The following is a 17,437-nucleotide window of genomic DNA, read 5'->3' as shown; positions in this document are numbered from 1 at the left end:
TACAGAATTAAAAATTAGTTCAAATATCCCGCTATTCGACCATAATAGAAAATAGTTCATTTATCGTGCGTATATAGCGCTAGTGTTTGTAGTTTTTCGAAAAGCGACATCTGTTTTTATATTTTAGTTTATTTCTACTGGCGTAACGAATGTCAATGTGTTGTAATTTGTGCAATATATATGTGCATTGATTTGTAAAATAATTTTCTATACTGCGAATTTATTATCTTTAATCTCTTCTCCTTCGTAATTGTCATTCGTTATTGAGTGAAAGCAATTAAAAAACAACATTTTATACCATCAAATATGAATGAAAGTCTAATCAAAGAAATACACTATTTAACGAGTAAGTTTATATTTTTTTGCAATATTCCAGTTGATCATAATAACAAATAGCAGTTTTGAAATATTTCAAACAAATGAAATAAAATCATACTGTTATTCTAATATATCACAACATCATCACATTAAGAACATTTTTGTTATGTATTTATATAAATATTTGGAATTCTCAACTCAGATGCCATATGCTAATATTTTTTCTCATTTTCTTTTTTTTTTTTTTNTTTTTTTTTGATAATCTGAACATTTATTCCAGTTGTAATTCTATTAACAACTATTATGATTCTATTAATATGTGATTCAATTAACATGTATAAATAATAATTTATGACTTGTATTATACATATTTCATAAAATATAAATGTTACAATTTAATAACATTATAATGTATTAATTTCAGGTTTAATAGAAAATCATAAGAAAAAATTGCCAGAGAAGTCACATTGTGTTGAAAAACCTATCATAAATCAAACTTTAAATTCTGCAAAATCTGGGATGTATATAAATTTGTTTCAAAAATCTCAACAATCGAAAACATCTACTACAGCATGTAACATGTTGACAAGTACTAATGTATATATTAATCCAAACTTTAAACACCAAAATTCTGCAATATATATTAATCCAAAATTACACAAAAAATCTTTGGTACATGTTAATCCAAAAATGATGAAAAATGTTATCAATTCTAATGAAGATGTCCAAAGTAATTCTGTAAATATAACTACAAATTCTATTCAAAAATCAGTGCATGTTAATCCAAAATTAATGAAAAAATTGTCTTCCTCTGTACAATCTAAACCAGCAGAACATAAAGAAATAATTGTACAAAATATTACTTATCCTACTTGTTCAAGATTAAAACTTGTTAAGAGTACAAATTCTCCAAAGGTTATTCATAATCAAAAGAAAGTAAACAATTCTGGTATTGTAGCTTTATCAGAAAGAAAACTTTTGCGTGTAAAGCGAGGATTAAGAAAATCCTTTAATACTTCTCAAGTTGAACTTTATAAGATTAAAAGACCTTCAAATCCTTTAGTAAAAAATGTTAAACCTATACCTCAAAAATTTATGAAAACCAAGATAATAAATTCTTTGCAACAGTCAATTAATAAAAATAATATTGTAAAATCACCAGTTATGAAACCAAAAATAAACAAATACAGAATAGATCGAACTGTATCAAAAACAACAAATGCAAAAGAACGTATAAATCTTATTCAAAAAAAAACTATGTAAGTATTTAAAATAATGTAACAAATTTTTTTTAAATTTTAAGTTTCAGATAGTTCCTATAATTGCATTTTAAAAATTAATGAATTTATGAATATATTATAGAAATAATAAAATGGAACTAATTACAATTGGTGGAATTGTTTATAAATCTTCCAAGAATCATTTAGTACGTAAAAGTTATGGAGTGAAAAGTAAGTAAACATTATGTAACATGAAATTATATAAATGCATGACATAAATGTTATATTTCTTGCATTTCAATTTTAGAAAAACGAGTAATAAATCTTAAAGACAAATTTATTATAACTACTAATGGAAAAAAATTATGTAGAGTAAAATCTTTAAAAGAAGCTTTAGGCAGTTCAAGTACAAAAATATTAAATACAACAAATGTAATTAAATCTTCATTTAATATGTCGCAAAAAATAAATTATAAAAATAATATAAGGTATGTAATTACTAATTGTTCATGTGTATTATTTTCATATTTTACTTTTGCTTTTACATATATTATAGTATTCTTTTTTAGTTTAGTTTTATATTATATCTTTTTTTTTATATAATCATTTTATTAATTTTTTCTCTTTTGCAGCAATAAAGTCAAACAAAAAAGTATACAAATATTACGAAACAAAATGCAAAAAAATAACCAACCATGTTTAATATTCCAAAGATTTGGATATTGTTCAAATCATGAAAAGGGAATTTGTGTAAAACTTCATGATAAAAAACAAATTTCTTTGTGTAAGAAGTAAGTATTTTTTATTTATGTGATATAAAGAATATTGTTTATTTAATAGACAATATATTTTTAGATTTCTTCAAGGAAATTGTTTATTGGATAAATGTCCGTTATCTCATGATATTGGTCCAGAAAAAATGCCAACTTGCAAGTACTTCTTAGAAGGTTGTTGTACCCGGGATGCTTGTCCTTATCGTCATATCAAAGTTTCTTCCAGTACTCCAATTTGCATAGATTTCTTACAAGGATACTGTGCCAAAGGTAGTGAGGTAAGTGCAATATTTATTATTCCAATTAAAATAATTACTATTTCCTATTAAATCTTTGAAATTGGTACACATGTCTACGAAGAATATTGAACATTGGCAATTAGACAATTTTATCATTTAAATATAAATGTATCATATAGCATACAATATATATTAGATAAAATTGCTGATGTTATATCTTCACCGATTTTAATAACTTTTAAATATGTTATAGAAATCAACATTTTGAACATTTTTCTATACATATTTTGAAAACCAAATTTAACAATCATAAGAAAAAATGTTTGTTTCTATACATTCGAAAATGATCAAAATCAAAGAAGACGTAATATATTGGCAACTGACTATATGTTGGTATATTTATCAAATTTCAGTTAAATTTAATAATATAAAATTAAATTAAATTAAATCTTTTTTCAAATTTTAAATATTTAGCAGGATTAATATCCTTTTTAAAAATTTTATAATTTATTTTTTCTGCATTTTTATTTTTTTTATATTTAGTAGTAATTATATGTTCATAGTCCATAAATAATTACTTTTTTATTAATTTTTAAATTAAATATTGATAATTTTATAATTATTTATGAAATTAATTTCAAAATTCATAAAATTCATATTAATAACTCGTAAAAAACAATATTTCAAAAGACCTGGAAGTTTCTTCTTTTACAGTGTAAGCAGCGTCATGAAAATCTGTGTCCCGAGTTTGAGAAAACCAAAAAATGCAGTAAAGGTAAGCATTGTCCTTATCCACATAAAACACAATCCTCTTCTAAGAAACAAAGCCATTTAAAAAGAAAGTACAGTACGCATTGCAATCAAGCAGTAGTTCCTGTTACAAAAAATACTTCATCTTATAGTACTGAAAACAGGCTTAGATATTATGAACAAGCAGACGTTCTAAATAAATCTCTTGATAAAAAAAGAGAAAATGTTATGAAAAAAATTAAACTTATGAAAAATGTAGAATCAGCAATTCATTCTAATACATCAGTTGAAATATGTGATAATACAAATTCAGAAATAAATGAAAATAGTAATGAATCAGAAGTTATTTCTGATTCAACAGTATTAAGACGTCCTCCAATTGGTGTTCTACCTGCTTATATACCTATTGATTAATGCAAATTAGTATAATTATTAATAACATTGTTTTGATACTTTTTAAAGTCTGCCTTAGCATCTATTAATTTCAAACAACATATCATATTGTGTAATTTGATAAGAAAATTTGTTTTGACAATTGATGAAATTTATACTTAATAGCTAATAAAAATTACATTTGTATTATGTTATGTTCAAACATATACAAAAAATAAGAATTATATTTTGTAATGACGTTTTATAATATAATGGAAAATGTATATTTGACAAAATGAAAGTATTTTAACTATATATATACACAAGTTATAATCATTTTACATGCATGTTGTTCTTGCTTCCTTTATTTTCCTAAAATAACTTATATTTAAAAAAAGAAAATTTTCTGACAGATATGATAAAATTTGTATAACACTAATGAAAATGTACGTTTTTTGTATCTTTTTTAAATATACATTTTATTTACACATATACTGTACAGTGAAAGTTAAAATTAAATACAATAAATTACATATAAAATACAAATGTAATATACATTGAGAGTTGAAATTAAATATTCATAAAATAATTTATATAAACAATTCAAACATAAGTATTTCTATTATTATAATTCTTATACATTTTTTTTATAATAAGAAGAACAAATATTTAGTAATGTTGTTTCAAGTATATAAAAGGATCCAATTGGTTGGATGATTGTATGCCAACAATATTGGGCTATGTAATAATAATGACAATGTGTTTTCATCAACTGTATTTGATATCATAAACCATTGTTCAAGCCAATTTCTCATACTTTCTAAGGACATAGTTGCAGGATTCAGACCCCTAAAGGAAAGTGCCTAAAATATTTTATAATTTAAATATATGTGATAAGTGTATTTTATAATTTAAATATAAAATATATGTAAAGAAATCATGCAAATAAATAGTATAAAAAAATATTAAAAAATTATTTTACACATACCCAACGTATTGCATCATTTGACATAGTTGTAAGTCCACCTTCTTTTTGTATGGCTTGATCCATTTGTTTTATTAACATAGCTCGTTCTTTTAATTTTTGTTCTTTAAAAACTGTCCAAGTTGATATATTGTGTATGCCAAGTAATTCTTTCTAAAAGTATTATATTTCACATTTCACAGAACATTTTATCCTTGAAATTTGTTTTTTATAAATATAAAATTAATGTACTAAAATAATTGAAATCAACATACTTTGTGTTTTCTTTTAAGGCTATTTAATGAATATGGTTGACCCGCAAATAATTCGGAACAAGCAATAATATCTTTCACATTAGGATGTGTACCACTGCCAAGACTTGCAATAATACCACTCCATTTCAATTTCAATGTTTGATTTTTAATATTGTTAAGCTTTGCTTGCATGCACCTAAACAATGGTCTGTTGTGTTTTAATCTTTCTTTATGGTCCAATAGCATAAAATCAAGTCTTTGTTGCAGTGTCCAATAATGAGAAGTTAAAAGATATCTCGGAAAATAATATGCTAGAGGAAAGATGATATAACTTGTAAAAGGAATGGCAGATATTAATAAAACAGGCAATATTCGTATTAAATCTTTAGGCATTGTGTAGCTCAACTTTAGTTCATCAAGAGTTAAATTATTGTATTTATCAATATTTTGCTTTTTCAATATCAAAAGAAATTTTTTTACGTCTTGGATAAAATCATTGGTTCCAACGCTAAATATGCGATATACATGCATTGTCTTTGGAAATCTTTTCTCTAGTACACGATTATAATTTTTTATATAATTTATATATTTATCAAACCAATAACTTTTTATATTAGACATTCTTTTTTCCAAGTTTCTGGTCTCTTGTTTTTTAGATCGTATACAAGTATATGTAAGAGGTAAAAGTTTTTGATTTTGAAAAACAAATCTTTGATGATGCATTAATCTATACATTTTCATGATTCTATTTATGTAACATTACTTATGGTTATGTTAGATCTTATTAGCTCCGTTCTGAAATGACATTATTATTATATTAAATTAAATATATTTAAGAAATATATTTTGGATTATTATACATTTTGATAATACTTGTTCGTTTGAATAATTTTTATTATTTTATATATTTGGCAGTGCTCCCTAATTCTATTAATGTTTATATTATTTTTCCTTTGTGTAAAAATATTAAAAAAACTATACTTTCATTACATTGTGTTTACAAAATTGTCTAATTTTAATTGAGATACCCCTTTATTATCTAAATAACTGTTAATATATTTTACAGCTATTATACACTATGATCACAGAAAATATTGATTTCAATATGTTTTATGTATAAATTTAAAATTTATTAAAAATAATCGAGCACATAACATCCACAAATGCAAAACAGTAGGAGATTGAATTTTACAATATTTAAAAGTTAGTAAAAATTTTTAACTGTTTATTCTTATTTGTCATGATATTATTGAATATAAACTTGAATATAAATTTGAATGCCAGTGATAAAACTTGTATCACTTTCCTATTATATCAACTTGTTATGTTTTAAATGTGACATTTTAGTATAACGGCAATTGTAGACAATATGATGCACGTGTGTACAAATTCATAATAATCGATCTTGAACGTTTCTTAGCGGTAAATTTGAAATTCATAGTGTAAGCAAAAAGTAGTTTTAAATAAATATTTTTTATAGATCATTATCGTAATTTTCAGAACAAAATTAATAAAACTAACATTTCTAAAATTTATTTTTATTAAAGATCTTTTATGAACAGGATTTTGGTAATTACTTAATTAAATACATCTCATTATATTGTATCACTTATACGGTTAAATTCAAAAATTTCTATTTGAAAATAAAATATTCTTTATAACTATTTTTAATTAATTTTTATTATTTAATACATTAATATAATCGTATAGGTAATTGAAGAACTATTTGAGTTCATTATTTTTATTTCACAACAATTTAAGTAGTAAAATAATTTTTAAATTAATTAATTTTTTTTGTTTACTATTTATAAAAAGAATAGCAGTATAAATATTTTTGTACAGTTAAGCATCACTGTAAATATATACAGACAAATTACACAACAGATATTACATCTTGTAAAATAAAATATTCTTATGATCTTCTAAAAATATGTTTACTTAATAAATTAATATTTTTAATTTATACCACTCTGTGATATTCATACACAGTTATTATTGAAATCTTGAGGTTTCTATGAACTAATAAAATTGAAGGCACATATAGCAATACTTTATAGGAATGTAATTCAAATTTTGTATATTGAGAATATTGAGATACACTGGGAAATTAGTTTTCTACTCATAAAATGTAAAACATAATTTATCAGTTTACAAAATGAAAATTATATAGCAAATAAAGATTAATTATTTCTTTTAATTGTCTTCTATATCCCTATGTAAAAATAAACTTAAATTTTCTGCATTGCATATAAATTTACCGCAAATAAGAGAAAATCTATATACAATATGTATACATTAACTTTACACAAAGCTTTATACAAATAGATAAGAAGCATTTCATTACAGTAAAATAATCAGATTATTGAAATTTTAACATTCAAATTTTGATATATAAAGGAAGATAAAAAATTATATTGGCTTAAAAATTTTTTAGTTTTAGGATGTAGAATACTTTTAAAATAGACCATATAAATATGTATAGCATGTATTTGATATAAAAATATCTAAAAAGATTATTAACACTTTTACACGTATTTAATAAGTTAAATTTTAAAAATATCGAGAATGGCACATATTTAGTAAAGTAATAGTTTTAACATAAGTTATTGATATCAGCCTTTGTATCTGGGCTCAATGAGCTCCAATAAGTATTAATACACTTTTGTAACTTTAATTCAGTATCATTAACATTACATATTTTATCAATTTCGTAATGTTTCTGTACTAATTTATCTATCCATTGATCCAAGTTAGAATTAATCTTAATTTCATTATCTGTCATATGTGTAGTTCGTTCGTAAAAATTTACAGAATTTAATAAATGTGACCACTTTTTGTTCATTTCTTCAGTAATATGATAACTGTCAACAGATGCATTATTTACTTCCTTAGCTCTCTCTGGATCAATCTTCTTATTTTTCCAATATGCTAAAGGGGTCACCAAAAAATTCATTTTTGCCACTAATAAAGAATCAGCAACTAAAAATAGATGCCAAGTACCCACAACTAGATGTTCATTGAATTGTGGTTTAACATACCCTGTCTGAAAACAGGAAAAATATTAGTTATCTATAGTATATTACATATAAAACAATCAATTAAGAAACTTATATTTACTAATGTCATTTCTTCAAGCTGTATATAATTAACTTCCGCTAATCGACCATAAGGGTCCACCCATAATATTGACAGATTTTGAGGTGTTGTAATTCCAGTATCAAATTCATATGATAAAACTGGATATGAATATGGTCCTATACTTCCTATTAAATTTCTAAATGTCTTTTCTTTTTGATCATAATCAGTATTAACAGATAAACTTTGTATCTTTCCTAACCATTCTCTACTAGTAGAAAAGTTATGTCTTGGATAAACCAAAGACTCTATTCGTTTTTGTTGAACAGTTTGTTGTTGTAATGTAACTTCAGCAAGAATTAATATTCCAACAAATTGATTTTGTTTAAAATAGGCAGTTGTTTCCAAAAGACGGACATCTTTGTAATTTACATTTAGTTTATGAAAAATCAACCTTGCTAAGGAATTTGAAACAGTCAATTGTGCATCATCAGTCAAAGGACTCAAATCTGCCGCATGATACAAACTTTGCCAATAAGCATCGTAACCTTTTGCATTTACGGTTTTATTTAAATTTTCAGAGTACAGCCATTCTTCTACCCTGTCTATAATCCTTTGGTCAATAATAGATTCGAATTTCCGAGCAAAAAATAAATTCCGATCTATTGTATTACGAATTCTGCTAAAGTCTTCAAGTTTAAAATCATTTGGACTGCATCCACACCAATCAACCACAGCTTTATACTGACATTTACATCCTAACTTCCTTTTCCAATTAGTAACATGTAAATTATTATCTATATAAGTATTGCAAAATTTTGAGTTACGTAAAACTGTATGAAAAAATGATTCGGCAGGCAATAAAGTATATTTAAACACTTTTAAGAGATCAGTCACTAATGTATCTGGATTTGTATTAGCAACATATTCTACAAAATCTCGGCTTAAGGCTACCCAGTCACTACCACCATCTATTTGAATACCTACAAAAACAATATTTTCGTAATAAATTGCAAATAATATGAAGTACAAATAAAAAAAAAAGTGTATTTACCATCTGGTAATTTACGATCGCCTATTCTCCACATGCGAGTTTCACATTCCACAAAAGTTTTGTCTAAACCTTGTTTGGTGATAAAACGTTGAACTTCTCTTCCGTGAGATTTTACAAAATTCATACCTTTATTCAAGCTAAGGAATTGAGTTAATTGCGCGTTATTTTTTATAGGAAAATCAGATTCTGAAAGATTTACAAGAAAATCCCAATGATGATGATGTGCAAGCATTTGCTGTGCAGATTTTAAAAGAGTTGTTAAAAGACTTGCACCTCCCCAAATGCTTGCATGTCTTAAATTTTCTCCTCTTGCCACTTTAATATTACTAGTTTTGCAAGACTTTTCCACTTCTAACATTTCTCGATAAAGATAATCTTGTCGCTGAAAATATAAAATACACAGATTACAACAATATGTTCTTATATTATATTAATTACTTCATGATAGCATAATATATATAGAGTGTTCTCGATTGATTATGTTGTCGTGAATATATTAAAAAGGAAAAATTTATTTAATTACCGCATCAACATGAATATAAAATAAATGTGAAGGATGGTAAAGAATATTGATAAGTCGTTTTACTTGTCGACTGGCTCTGCCATTTACTGTTAATAAATATGCTATCCGAGCAGGCTTTTCATTTTCACCATCTATACTCGTATTTCGAGCTTCTTGTGCTTTAAATTCTATCAAATAAAAAATAAAATTTATTATAAATTTGCATTATTAAAACCAATAATAAATGTACATATTACATAAATATTTCAATTCTTTACTTCCTTACTCTGAATTCCAGTCCAAAACACATTAATTGTTAAATATCCACCACAAGAATATTTTGGATTACCAGAACACTTCATATTACAACTAGAATCTGGTAATCGTTTAAGCTGAGATGGTTTCTCCATTCCACAAAAGCATTCAACACTAAAATTAAATATATATAATGTTTGATTTAACTTCTTACCCGTTTGATTTAACTTCTTAGATATGTGAAATACTTACGAGTATTCAGTACCAGCATACAAATATCCTGATTGGAGACACAAGAAAGTACAACGTTCTGGAGAATTGTTCCCTTTAAAAACATGGTAATAACCAGAAAGAATTCTTAATGTTTTATCATCTTTAAAACACCCTAAACTGACTGGTTTGTCTATAAATCCTGGAGAATGAGGGCACAGAGACTGTATTCTTTCTGGATATAATAATCCCTGTTGATTAAGGCACGTCACATTGACAATGCGTTGTTTGCATACTTGACTTTGTGCACGTGTTACAGCACTCACTGCTTCTCTGCCAGTAAATTCACAAGATGGTGTAAAATTTAATGATTTACGATCTAGCTTTATTCTAGTAGTACGGTTTCGCTGAAATTGTAAAATTTTATTTGAATTACTAGTTTTGTCAGGTGGAAGCTTCAATTGACGTAAGCCTTTTGGTAAATCTTCATCTTCTGTAAGCTGAGATGAATCCTACACAAAAAGAAGTATATAATTTTTATTAATGTTAGTAGTAGTAGTAATAAGAGTAATGTGTGATATCTACATTACATATAATAAAAAAAAAACCGTAAGTTGGAACTTACTTCTCCTGAAGACAACCGGCTAAATCTTCGACTTCGGATCTCCAGACCGAAAAATATATGAGCTAAATAAATTTGTACGCATAGTACAGTAATACCAAATACAAATAATATTCGATATTTTCGTAAACAACTAGAGGATCGACTTATTGAATGATTCTTTGTCATAACCATTTCTTATTATTCTAATTTACGTCTTTTATGAATCTTTTAGTTTCGTAGAATTTTATAACTTTCATAACCCAATTTAGCGGGTAATCTTTTATAAGACACAAGGAACATGTTTCACTCGTATATTCGGTATTATATATAATATTACATCTACTACATTAGATCCTTTGTACATATATTTATATATATGTACAAAATATATACAAACACATACAGATAATTTAGGCAGTCATAAATTACCACAGGACAATAATAAAGTGTAAAATGTACATATAGTACTTCAATATAAATATTCGTTATTACATTATCACATGTTCAAGTTGATTCCGTTTTAAATTCCTAATTAAACGAGGAAATATAAGCATAAAAGTCTCAAAAAGAAATGATGACTGAGGCAATGTTGTTTCAAGCGATATTATTTATTGCCATAAATTAACAAAATATTACAAATATTACATAGATAACTTCATGGCAATCTACGTTTGGTTATCACAATATTGCCAACATAGTCAATTTTCTATTATTTTCAAGAAAATTTTAATGCAGATAACAAATAAAATATATCTTTGTAAATATATTTATAATTTCTTTAGAAAAATAGTCATTGATATAGTCTTAAAGTATATACTATATACATGTATTCCGTCTGTATAAATATCCTGGCTCTATCCGATTTGAGAATATTTGTTATTCACATTGAATTATTCATTTGTTATTTAAACAAAAACACATTTATTTTGATCATTTTTTGTAAATTAATTTTTTCAACTAATAAATAATAACTTACGGAGATAGTTTCTCAAATATATTTTTATTAACACTTTAACGAAATTTTTTAGTTCATGGAATTTATTGAAGTAAAGATTATTATCACAATATAGAAATAACATTAATTTAAAAAAAAAATAACAGGTTTAAAACGAAATTATTGTTTGTATTCTGCATAAAAATACCAAGTGTTAATAATATTATCAAATTATTCCTTGAAACATTTTATTAAACGCACGTCATTGTACGAAAGATTATGTTTCTTTTCTAAATCTGTGATAACATGTTCTATACAGAAATATTACAAAAATATTACTAGAAGTATAATAAGAACAGAATAATAAGAAATTTATTCGAAAAAAGGAGAAATTGAAGAACATGGTATTCAATACTGATGGCCCTTATAAAAGGCAGAGGATGATTATTGGCGCTATGAATTTGGAGATTCATAAATTCGAATTCTAATCTCTAAAATTCTGAAAATTTTTCATTCTTCTGCGATTAAATTATCATAAAGAATATTATGAACATTTTATAAATTATATATTTATAAAATATATATTTAAATTGTATTATTTATTAAATGAAAAAACAATAAATGGTATTATATTATATTTTTGGATATATTTTGATAATAATTTATTACAAAGTAAAATTGTTGATAATTAATAAAGATACCTATGAAATTTATATTTTTTAAAAGATCTTTGTACATGCGTATATTACACTTTGAAGTTTAAAATAATGATGAAATCATTCGTTAGATGGGTATTTAGAAAAGATATTTTATACTATCTTTTTGTAAAGTAACACGAATAATGATACATTAGATTAATAATTAATAATTAATTCAAAGAATCACGTTACTATCGTATTTTTAAGATAGTGCTCAATCCTTATATGTGGAAATCAAGGGTGAAAGAGAGAGAAAGAAATTGAGAGAAAAAAGAGGACAGTAAGAGAGTGAGTGAGAGAGAGAAAAAGAGAGACGAAAATAGTGGACTATAGAGAGGGGGACAAAATGTCTGCGGATTTCAATATGTTTACTAGCAAACGTTTACATGCAACGTGACATGCTTGACATCGTTAAAGAAATGACTAATGAAATGGTAGAAAAGTTGTGGCGTGATGGCCGTATCTTTTAATCGGTATCTTATTTTACCGGAAATTGAGAAAAGTGACTTCAAAGTATCTCAAGAAAATAAACATAAATACACGGATGAAAATACTACAAGAAATTTGTCTAATGAGCAAAAGACCTCCGTGATACCTGCAACTGTACCTTTATGTGTCTTGAGTGATGTCCAGTTACGGTTCTTGTGCCCAGATGATTTGGAAGAAGTACGAGCACTTTGCCAAGATTGGTTTCCCATTGGTACGAAATATCAATTTTAAATTAAACCCTTAACAAACAACACCTCGTACAAAGAGTAATTTACAATTGCTTTTCACATGTAATTAATCCTTTTTGGCTTTATATTTAAACTTACAATTTAAAATATAGTGTTTCTGCATTATTTTGGCCCTTTAGGTGCTGACTTAATTTAATCATAACATTCCAATTGCAGCTAAGTATTATATTAAATATGTAAATATTTCAAGAATTACTCGTAATTTTAATTAAATTAAACTTTGATGTTTGATTTAATTAAAATTACTTTTTGTTTAATCTTCATAATTAAGTACTTTTAAAATTTTTTAATCAATATAGCTTAAGTATAATATTAAATTATAGCTTAAATATAATATTAAATTATACAAACAATAAAGTATCTTTAAATGTAATTTATTTAATCTTTAAAAAAATAATATTTTATCTACTTTTTTGTTTATATTTTGCTTCTAAACAAATAAACTTGTTAGTAGACCATCTACTTAATTTGCTTTTGTTTAATTTCTGTATATTATGTACATTTTTAATAAATATTTATAATATTATCTTAATGTCATATTTTATTATTGTTATTATTATATCTATAATGATGACATTAAATAGTTTTGTATTATGAAACATGGTTTTGTATGTCTATGAAACATTTTTTATAATATTTTTTTCCATATAGACTATATATGATAGTAATAACTTATATAAATAATATTTCTTGATCATTATTGTGTTTTATCAGTATATATTACCACTATTTAATAAGCAAATATTTGTTTATAGTTTAAATCTAATAGTTTGATAATTTTTATTTAATAATAAGTTTTATTGTTTTATTTTCATATAATTAAAATGAAATTGATAGCTAGTATTAATTTAAAAAAAAGATTGAGTATAAATTAATAATGCAACTTTTTATATCCATTTAATTATAAGGTGTATTTGATAATTATTACATAAATTTAAGTATGTTACCATATTTTATTTATTTTCTAATGAAATATGATGTAACATATTTATGACAAAATATAAATTTTAGAATATTCTATTTTAAATGCAATAAAAATAATACTACATACACCTATATCTTTGAATTAGAATAAAGCCATAAAGGATTAATTAATAAATATGTTATAAATTATTTTGTCAAATAGTGCAAGATTTATAAATTTAATATAACTATGCATGTTGTTATAAATTAGTTCTATAAATTATTCATCTTGTATTAAAAATCATATTAATACTTATATTAAAGTATTAATTTATTTTGTCATAGATTATCCTTATTCGTGGTATGAAGATATAACAAGTTCCTCACGGTTTTATGCACTTGCAGCTGTATATGGTGGAGTAATAATTGGACTCATTGTCGCAGAAATAAAGCCTTATGCAAAATTAAACACAGAAGATCGTGGTATTTTGTGTTCAAGTTTAGGAAATGATTGTTTAGTGGGTTATATTCTTAGTTTAGGTGTACGTCGCGCATATAGAAGAAATGGAATTGCATCATTATTATTGGAACAATTATTAGCACATGTCACTGCTCCAGAACGTTCTTCCGTAAAAGCAGTCTTCCTGCATGTATTATCCAGCAATGCACCAGCTATATTGTTCTATCAGAGATGTCACTTTCGATTACATAGTTTTTTACCATATTATTATGTAATTCATGGCAAATGCAAAGATGGTTTTACTTATGTCCTTTATGTCAATGGGGGACATGCACCACGAGGTATTCGCGATTGGTTGCGTCATATAGCCAGTGCAATGGCTAGTCTTGGACCTTGCAGAATACCACGTTGGATTTGGCAACGGCTTCTTTGGGTTACTACTATTCTTTCGTATCATAGATGATACTTTTTGACAAATACCAATGTTAAACCAAATACTTGTTTTCCTTTTATTCTGAAAAAAATGCATATAGCATAGAGTCTGCTAATTTGGATGTTAAGCCTACATAAATTTATTAACTTCATAATTATTATTTCCATAATTTTATATAAAATTATTATAAAAAATGATTTACTGCTAAAATGACAATACTTAAATTAACAAGTATAAGTTTTTATTTAGTCAGAAGTAATATAATTACTCTGTCAGAAAATTTTGTAATTCTTTCACCATGGATTATATTATCGAAGATTTGATAATTTAAGATTTAAAATAAATGACGTAAATATTAAGAATAAAGCATTTAACTGCCAGAGCATTTGATCGGTTCAAAATATTTATACTTAAATATCTTTTTAAACATAATATTTGCATGTTAAGAAGATTTGTATTTTGTTGAATATATCATATTCATAAAACACTTAAAAACAGGACTCATGTAGAATAAAATAAATTTATTCATTAGTGACAGGATAAAATTGAAAAATTTTGAAAACATTACTTGCTACATTTTCTATGGTCTATTATAATTGACTGAATATTTTCATATGCATTATTGTTATTGTTGACTGATATGTAATTTGCTATTTCCATTCTTATTATCAGTTGTTTTGTTAATTTTCAAATTTTCCCATAAATATAAATGTAATGTTAACTAAGCTCTTTCCAGCATACTAGTCATTCTTTTGTGAAAGATTTTATTTCTCAAAGACTTATTCTCTTAATTTTGTTACAAGAGATTCATTTCTGACTTATTATATTACTTTTTCATATTTTAGTGATGTTGATAAATAAACTATTTTTCTTAACATCTTGATTTTCATCTATTGTATCTTTTGTTTAAAATTTTTTCTATGTATCTATTTCATTTTTTATGTTACTTTACTATTTATTTAATTTTGGTAAAAACTATTCTCTTTAGTTTATGAAGTTAAAAATTATTTTATTTATTATTCATCAAATTACTTTGTCTTTAATAGAAAATAGCTTTCCCTAATAAAACTTTGGGGCCATATTACCTGTCACCAGTTTTAGTATCATAGAGGCCTGTTTAAACTCCTTAAACTCATTATCACTAAATTTGAGAGTGCAATACTGATTATCATGATAGTTTATATAATTAATGCTGAGACTGATGTCACACTCAGCTTTTTTTTAACAAATATGAAAGAAAACATCATTTCCAATGCTTCAGTGAAGCATTCCATATAGATGATATTCTTTCAATACCCTTTAGAAATTATTTATCAATCATTCAGATGTGTTAGGGTTGATTAATTTTTAATGTTTTATTGTTAAGAATTAATTTGTTGAAAAATAAAACAAATGTTTTCTTAATAAACATTTTAATTCAAATTGAATTCTTATTGAAACAATTTGATATTTAGTATTTGTTCTTGTAAACGTTCACTTAAAATTTAAGTCTTGAATCATTAAAGCTGAAAATTATATATATAGTCTTATAGGAAGTCCATAATATCAGGATAATGAGGCAGATAAATTATACTAATTGTTTTGATTATATTTTATTGTACTTCTTTTTTTAATTTAAAAGTATTGAACATTTTAATTCAACGAGGATATGTTAATTTATATTTCTGTAATATAAAAAAAAGAGATATTATAATAATATATGATCTTGTAATGTGTTTTTAATAAAACAACAATTGTCATCTTAATTTTTGGTTATTTATTATTAAATTATATCTTATTTTAATAAATCAATATCTGCCTTGACTGATAAATCATCTTGCAATTAACTGTAAAAAGTGTATAGGGTCTATTTGCAAACAGTCCAATTTAATTTCTATATAGTTTTAACTAAACTTTTATATTAAACTTTAATGCTATAATTTTTTAAGACATGTATAATAATGTATAAGAATGTCAAGAAAGAAAAATGTATTTATAAATTAATGAAGAGTATATATAAAATTGACATCACTATTATATATTTCAGCCTAAGTTAAATCTAGATATCACATTTTTCTAAGAAATATATAATAGAATAAAATATAGAAAATTTTTCTAGCAAAAATTGCGACTTTTATGATATATTGTGTATTTATCTTTGGAAAGAGTAATATTATTAAAAATTAATTTTCAAGATTCTGATATAAATATGTAGTTCAACTGAATGAAGTTAAATAGATCAAAAATCCACTACAAGGAAGGTTACTAATGAAACCAAATGAAACTGCTTTTGTATAATTACATTTTATTCTAAACATATAAAAAATATTACTGGATATTAAGTAATGTTGTGTACATTACAAGTTTTATATTACATCAAATTAAAACTTGTGAATCTATTACAAATAAATAGAAATATATGGTTTGTGCATATACATATTTCCATGTATAAATATTGTGAGAAGTGTTATTTTTGCGGAATTACATATTTACATGGAGAAGTTAGACCAAAGCTTGAAGTTTTAAAGGAGATTTAGTTCCAGTGGATATCACATAAGAAATAATTTTCCATGGTGATAGAATACATATTGAACTTTTTGTTTTAGGCTGTGCATTTTTTTTTTTTTTTTTTTTTTTAATTAAAATTTTTCTCATTTCAAGTCTTTTTCTTAATTTTAAGGTTAATCGTTTAAGTAGCGAGAG

The 17,437-nt window shown here is 24.5% G+C and overlaps 4 protein-coding genes across 4 annotated transcripts; 2 read left to right on the top strand and 2 right to left on the bottom strand.

The window, feature by feature from the left end:
* Positions 1 to 127: 127 nt before the first annotated feature.
* On the top strand, positions 128 to 3,842 carry LOC122528837 (zinc finger CCCH domain-containing protein 3). Its single transcript, XM_043654394.1, has 7 exons — positions 128 to 346; positions 743 to 1,577; positions 1,681 to 1,769; positions 1,846 to 2,026; positions 2,171 to 2,329; positions 2,394 to 2,589; positions 3,265 to 3,842. Exons 1-7 carry the CDS (start codon positions 307 to 309, stop codon positions 3,712 to 3,714), a joined length of 1,950 nt encoding a protein of 649 aa, XP_043510329.1. The 5' UTR covers positions 128 to 306; the 3' UTR covers positions 3,715 to 3,842.
* A 482-nt stretch (positions 3,843 to 4,324) lies between these two features.
* On the bottom strand, positions 4,325 to 5,737 carry LOC122528807 (LETM1 domain-containing protein 1). Its single transcript, XM_043654327.1, has 3 exons — positions 4,912 to 5,737; positions 4,661 to 4,810; positions 4,325 to 4,535 (listed from the first exon to the last, which is right to left on the bottom strand). Exons 1-3 carry the CDS (start codon positions 5,629 to 5,631, stop codon positions 4,356 to 4,358), a joined length of 1,050 nt encoding a protein of 349 aa, XP_043510262.1. The 5' UTR covers positions 5,632 to 5,737; the 3' UTR covers positions 4,325 to 4,355.
* Positions 5,738 to 7,359: 1,622 nt separating this feature from the next.
* LOC122528801 (xylosyltransferase oxt) lies at positions 7,360 to 11,287 on the bottom strand. Its single transcript, XM_043654314.1, has 7 exons — positions 10,612 to 11,287; positions 10,029 to 10,498; positions 9,808 to 9,950; positions 9,543 to 9,709; positions 9,020 to 9,401; positions 8,008 to 8,948; positions 7,360 to 7,933 (listed from the first exon to the last, which is right to left on the bottom strand). The coding sequence occupies exons 1-7, from the start codon at positions 10,780 to 10,782 to the stop codon at positions 7,484 to 7,486; spliced, it is 2,724 nt and encodes a 907-aa protein (XP_043510249.1). The 5' UTR covers positions 10,783 to 11,287; the 3' UTR covers positions 7,360 to 7,483.
* A 1,124-nt stretch (positions 11,288 to 12,411) lies between these two features.
* Positions 12,412 to 16,413, top strand: LOC122528914 (N-alpha-acetyltransferase 60). The gene is made up of 2 exons (XM_043654551.1): positions 12,412 to 12,922; positions 14,208 to 16,413. The coding sequence occupies exons 1-2, from the start codon at positions 12,676 to 12,678 to the stop codon at positions 14,783 to 14,785; spliced, it is 825 nt and encodes a 274-aa protein (XP_043510486.1). The 5' UTR covers positions 12,412 to 12,675; the 3' UTR covers positions 14,786 to 16,413.
* The last annotated feature ends 1,024 nt before the right edge of the window (positions 16,414 to 17,437 follow it).

The sequence above is a fragment of the Frieseomelitta varia genome, unplaced genomic scaffold (assembly GCF_011392965.1).
Source record: "Frieseomelitta varia isolate USP_RPSP 00005682 unplaced genomic scaffold, Fvar_1.2 scaffold_130, whole genome shotgun sequence".
Lineage (NCBI taxonomy): Eukaryota > Metazoa > Arthropoda > Insecta > Hymenoptera > Apidae > Frieseomelitta > Frieseomelitta varia.
Note: the sequence above shows the minus strand (reverse complement) of the source record. Positions and strands in the feature narration are given on the sequence as shown.

Bases quoted from the DNA above. Each gene is read 5' to 3' on its own strand.
- LOC122528914 (XM_043654551.1), top strand. From the start codon at position 12,676: ATGGCCGTATCTTTTAATCGGTATCTTATTTTACCGGAAATTGAGAAA. The intron at 12,923-14,207 runs GTACGAAATATC...ATTTTGTCATAG, and splicing joins CCAAGATTGGTTTCCCATTG to ATTATCCTTATTCGTGGTAT.
- LOC122528807 (XM_043654327.1), bottom strand. From the start codon at position 5,631: ATGAAAATGTATAGATTAATGCATCATCAAAGATTTGTTTTTCAAAAT. The intron at 4,811-4,911 runs GTATGTTGATTT...TAATACTTTTAG, and splicing joins GCCTTAAAAGAAAACACAAA to AAAGAATTACTTGGCATACA. The intron at 4,536-4,660 runs GTATGTGTAAAA...AAAATATTTTAG, and splicing joins CAAATGATGCAATACGTTGG to GCACTTTCCTTTAGGGGTCT.
- LOC122528801 (XM_043654314.1), bottom strand. From the start codon at position 10,782: ATGGTTATGACAAAGAATCATTCAATAAGTCGATCCTCTAGTTGTTTA. The intron at 9,402-9,542 runs GTAATTAAATAA...TTATATTTTCAG, and splicing joins TTTATATTCATGTTGATGCG to CGACAAGATTATCTTTATCG. The intron at 8,949-9,019 runs GTAAATACACTT...TTGTTTTTGTAG, and splicing joins CGATCGTAAATTACCAGATG to GTATTCAAATAGATGGTGGT.
- LOC122528837 (XM_043654394.1), top strand. From the start codon at position 307: ATGAATGAAAGTCTAATCAAAGAAATACACTATTTAACGA. The intron at 1,770-1,845 runs GTAAGTAAACAT...TTTCAATTTTAG, and splicing joins TAAAAGTTATGGAGTGAAAA to AAAAACGAGTAATAAATCTT. The intron at 2,590-3,264 runs GTAAGTGCAATA...CTTCTTTTACAG, and splicing joins ACTGTGCCAAAGGTAGTGAG to TGTAAGCAGCGTCATGAAAA.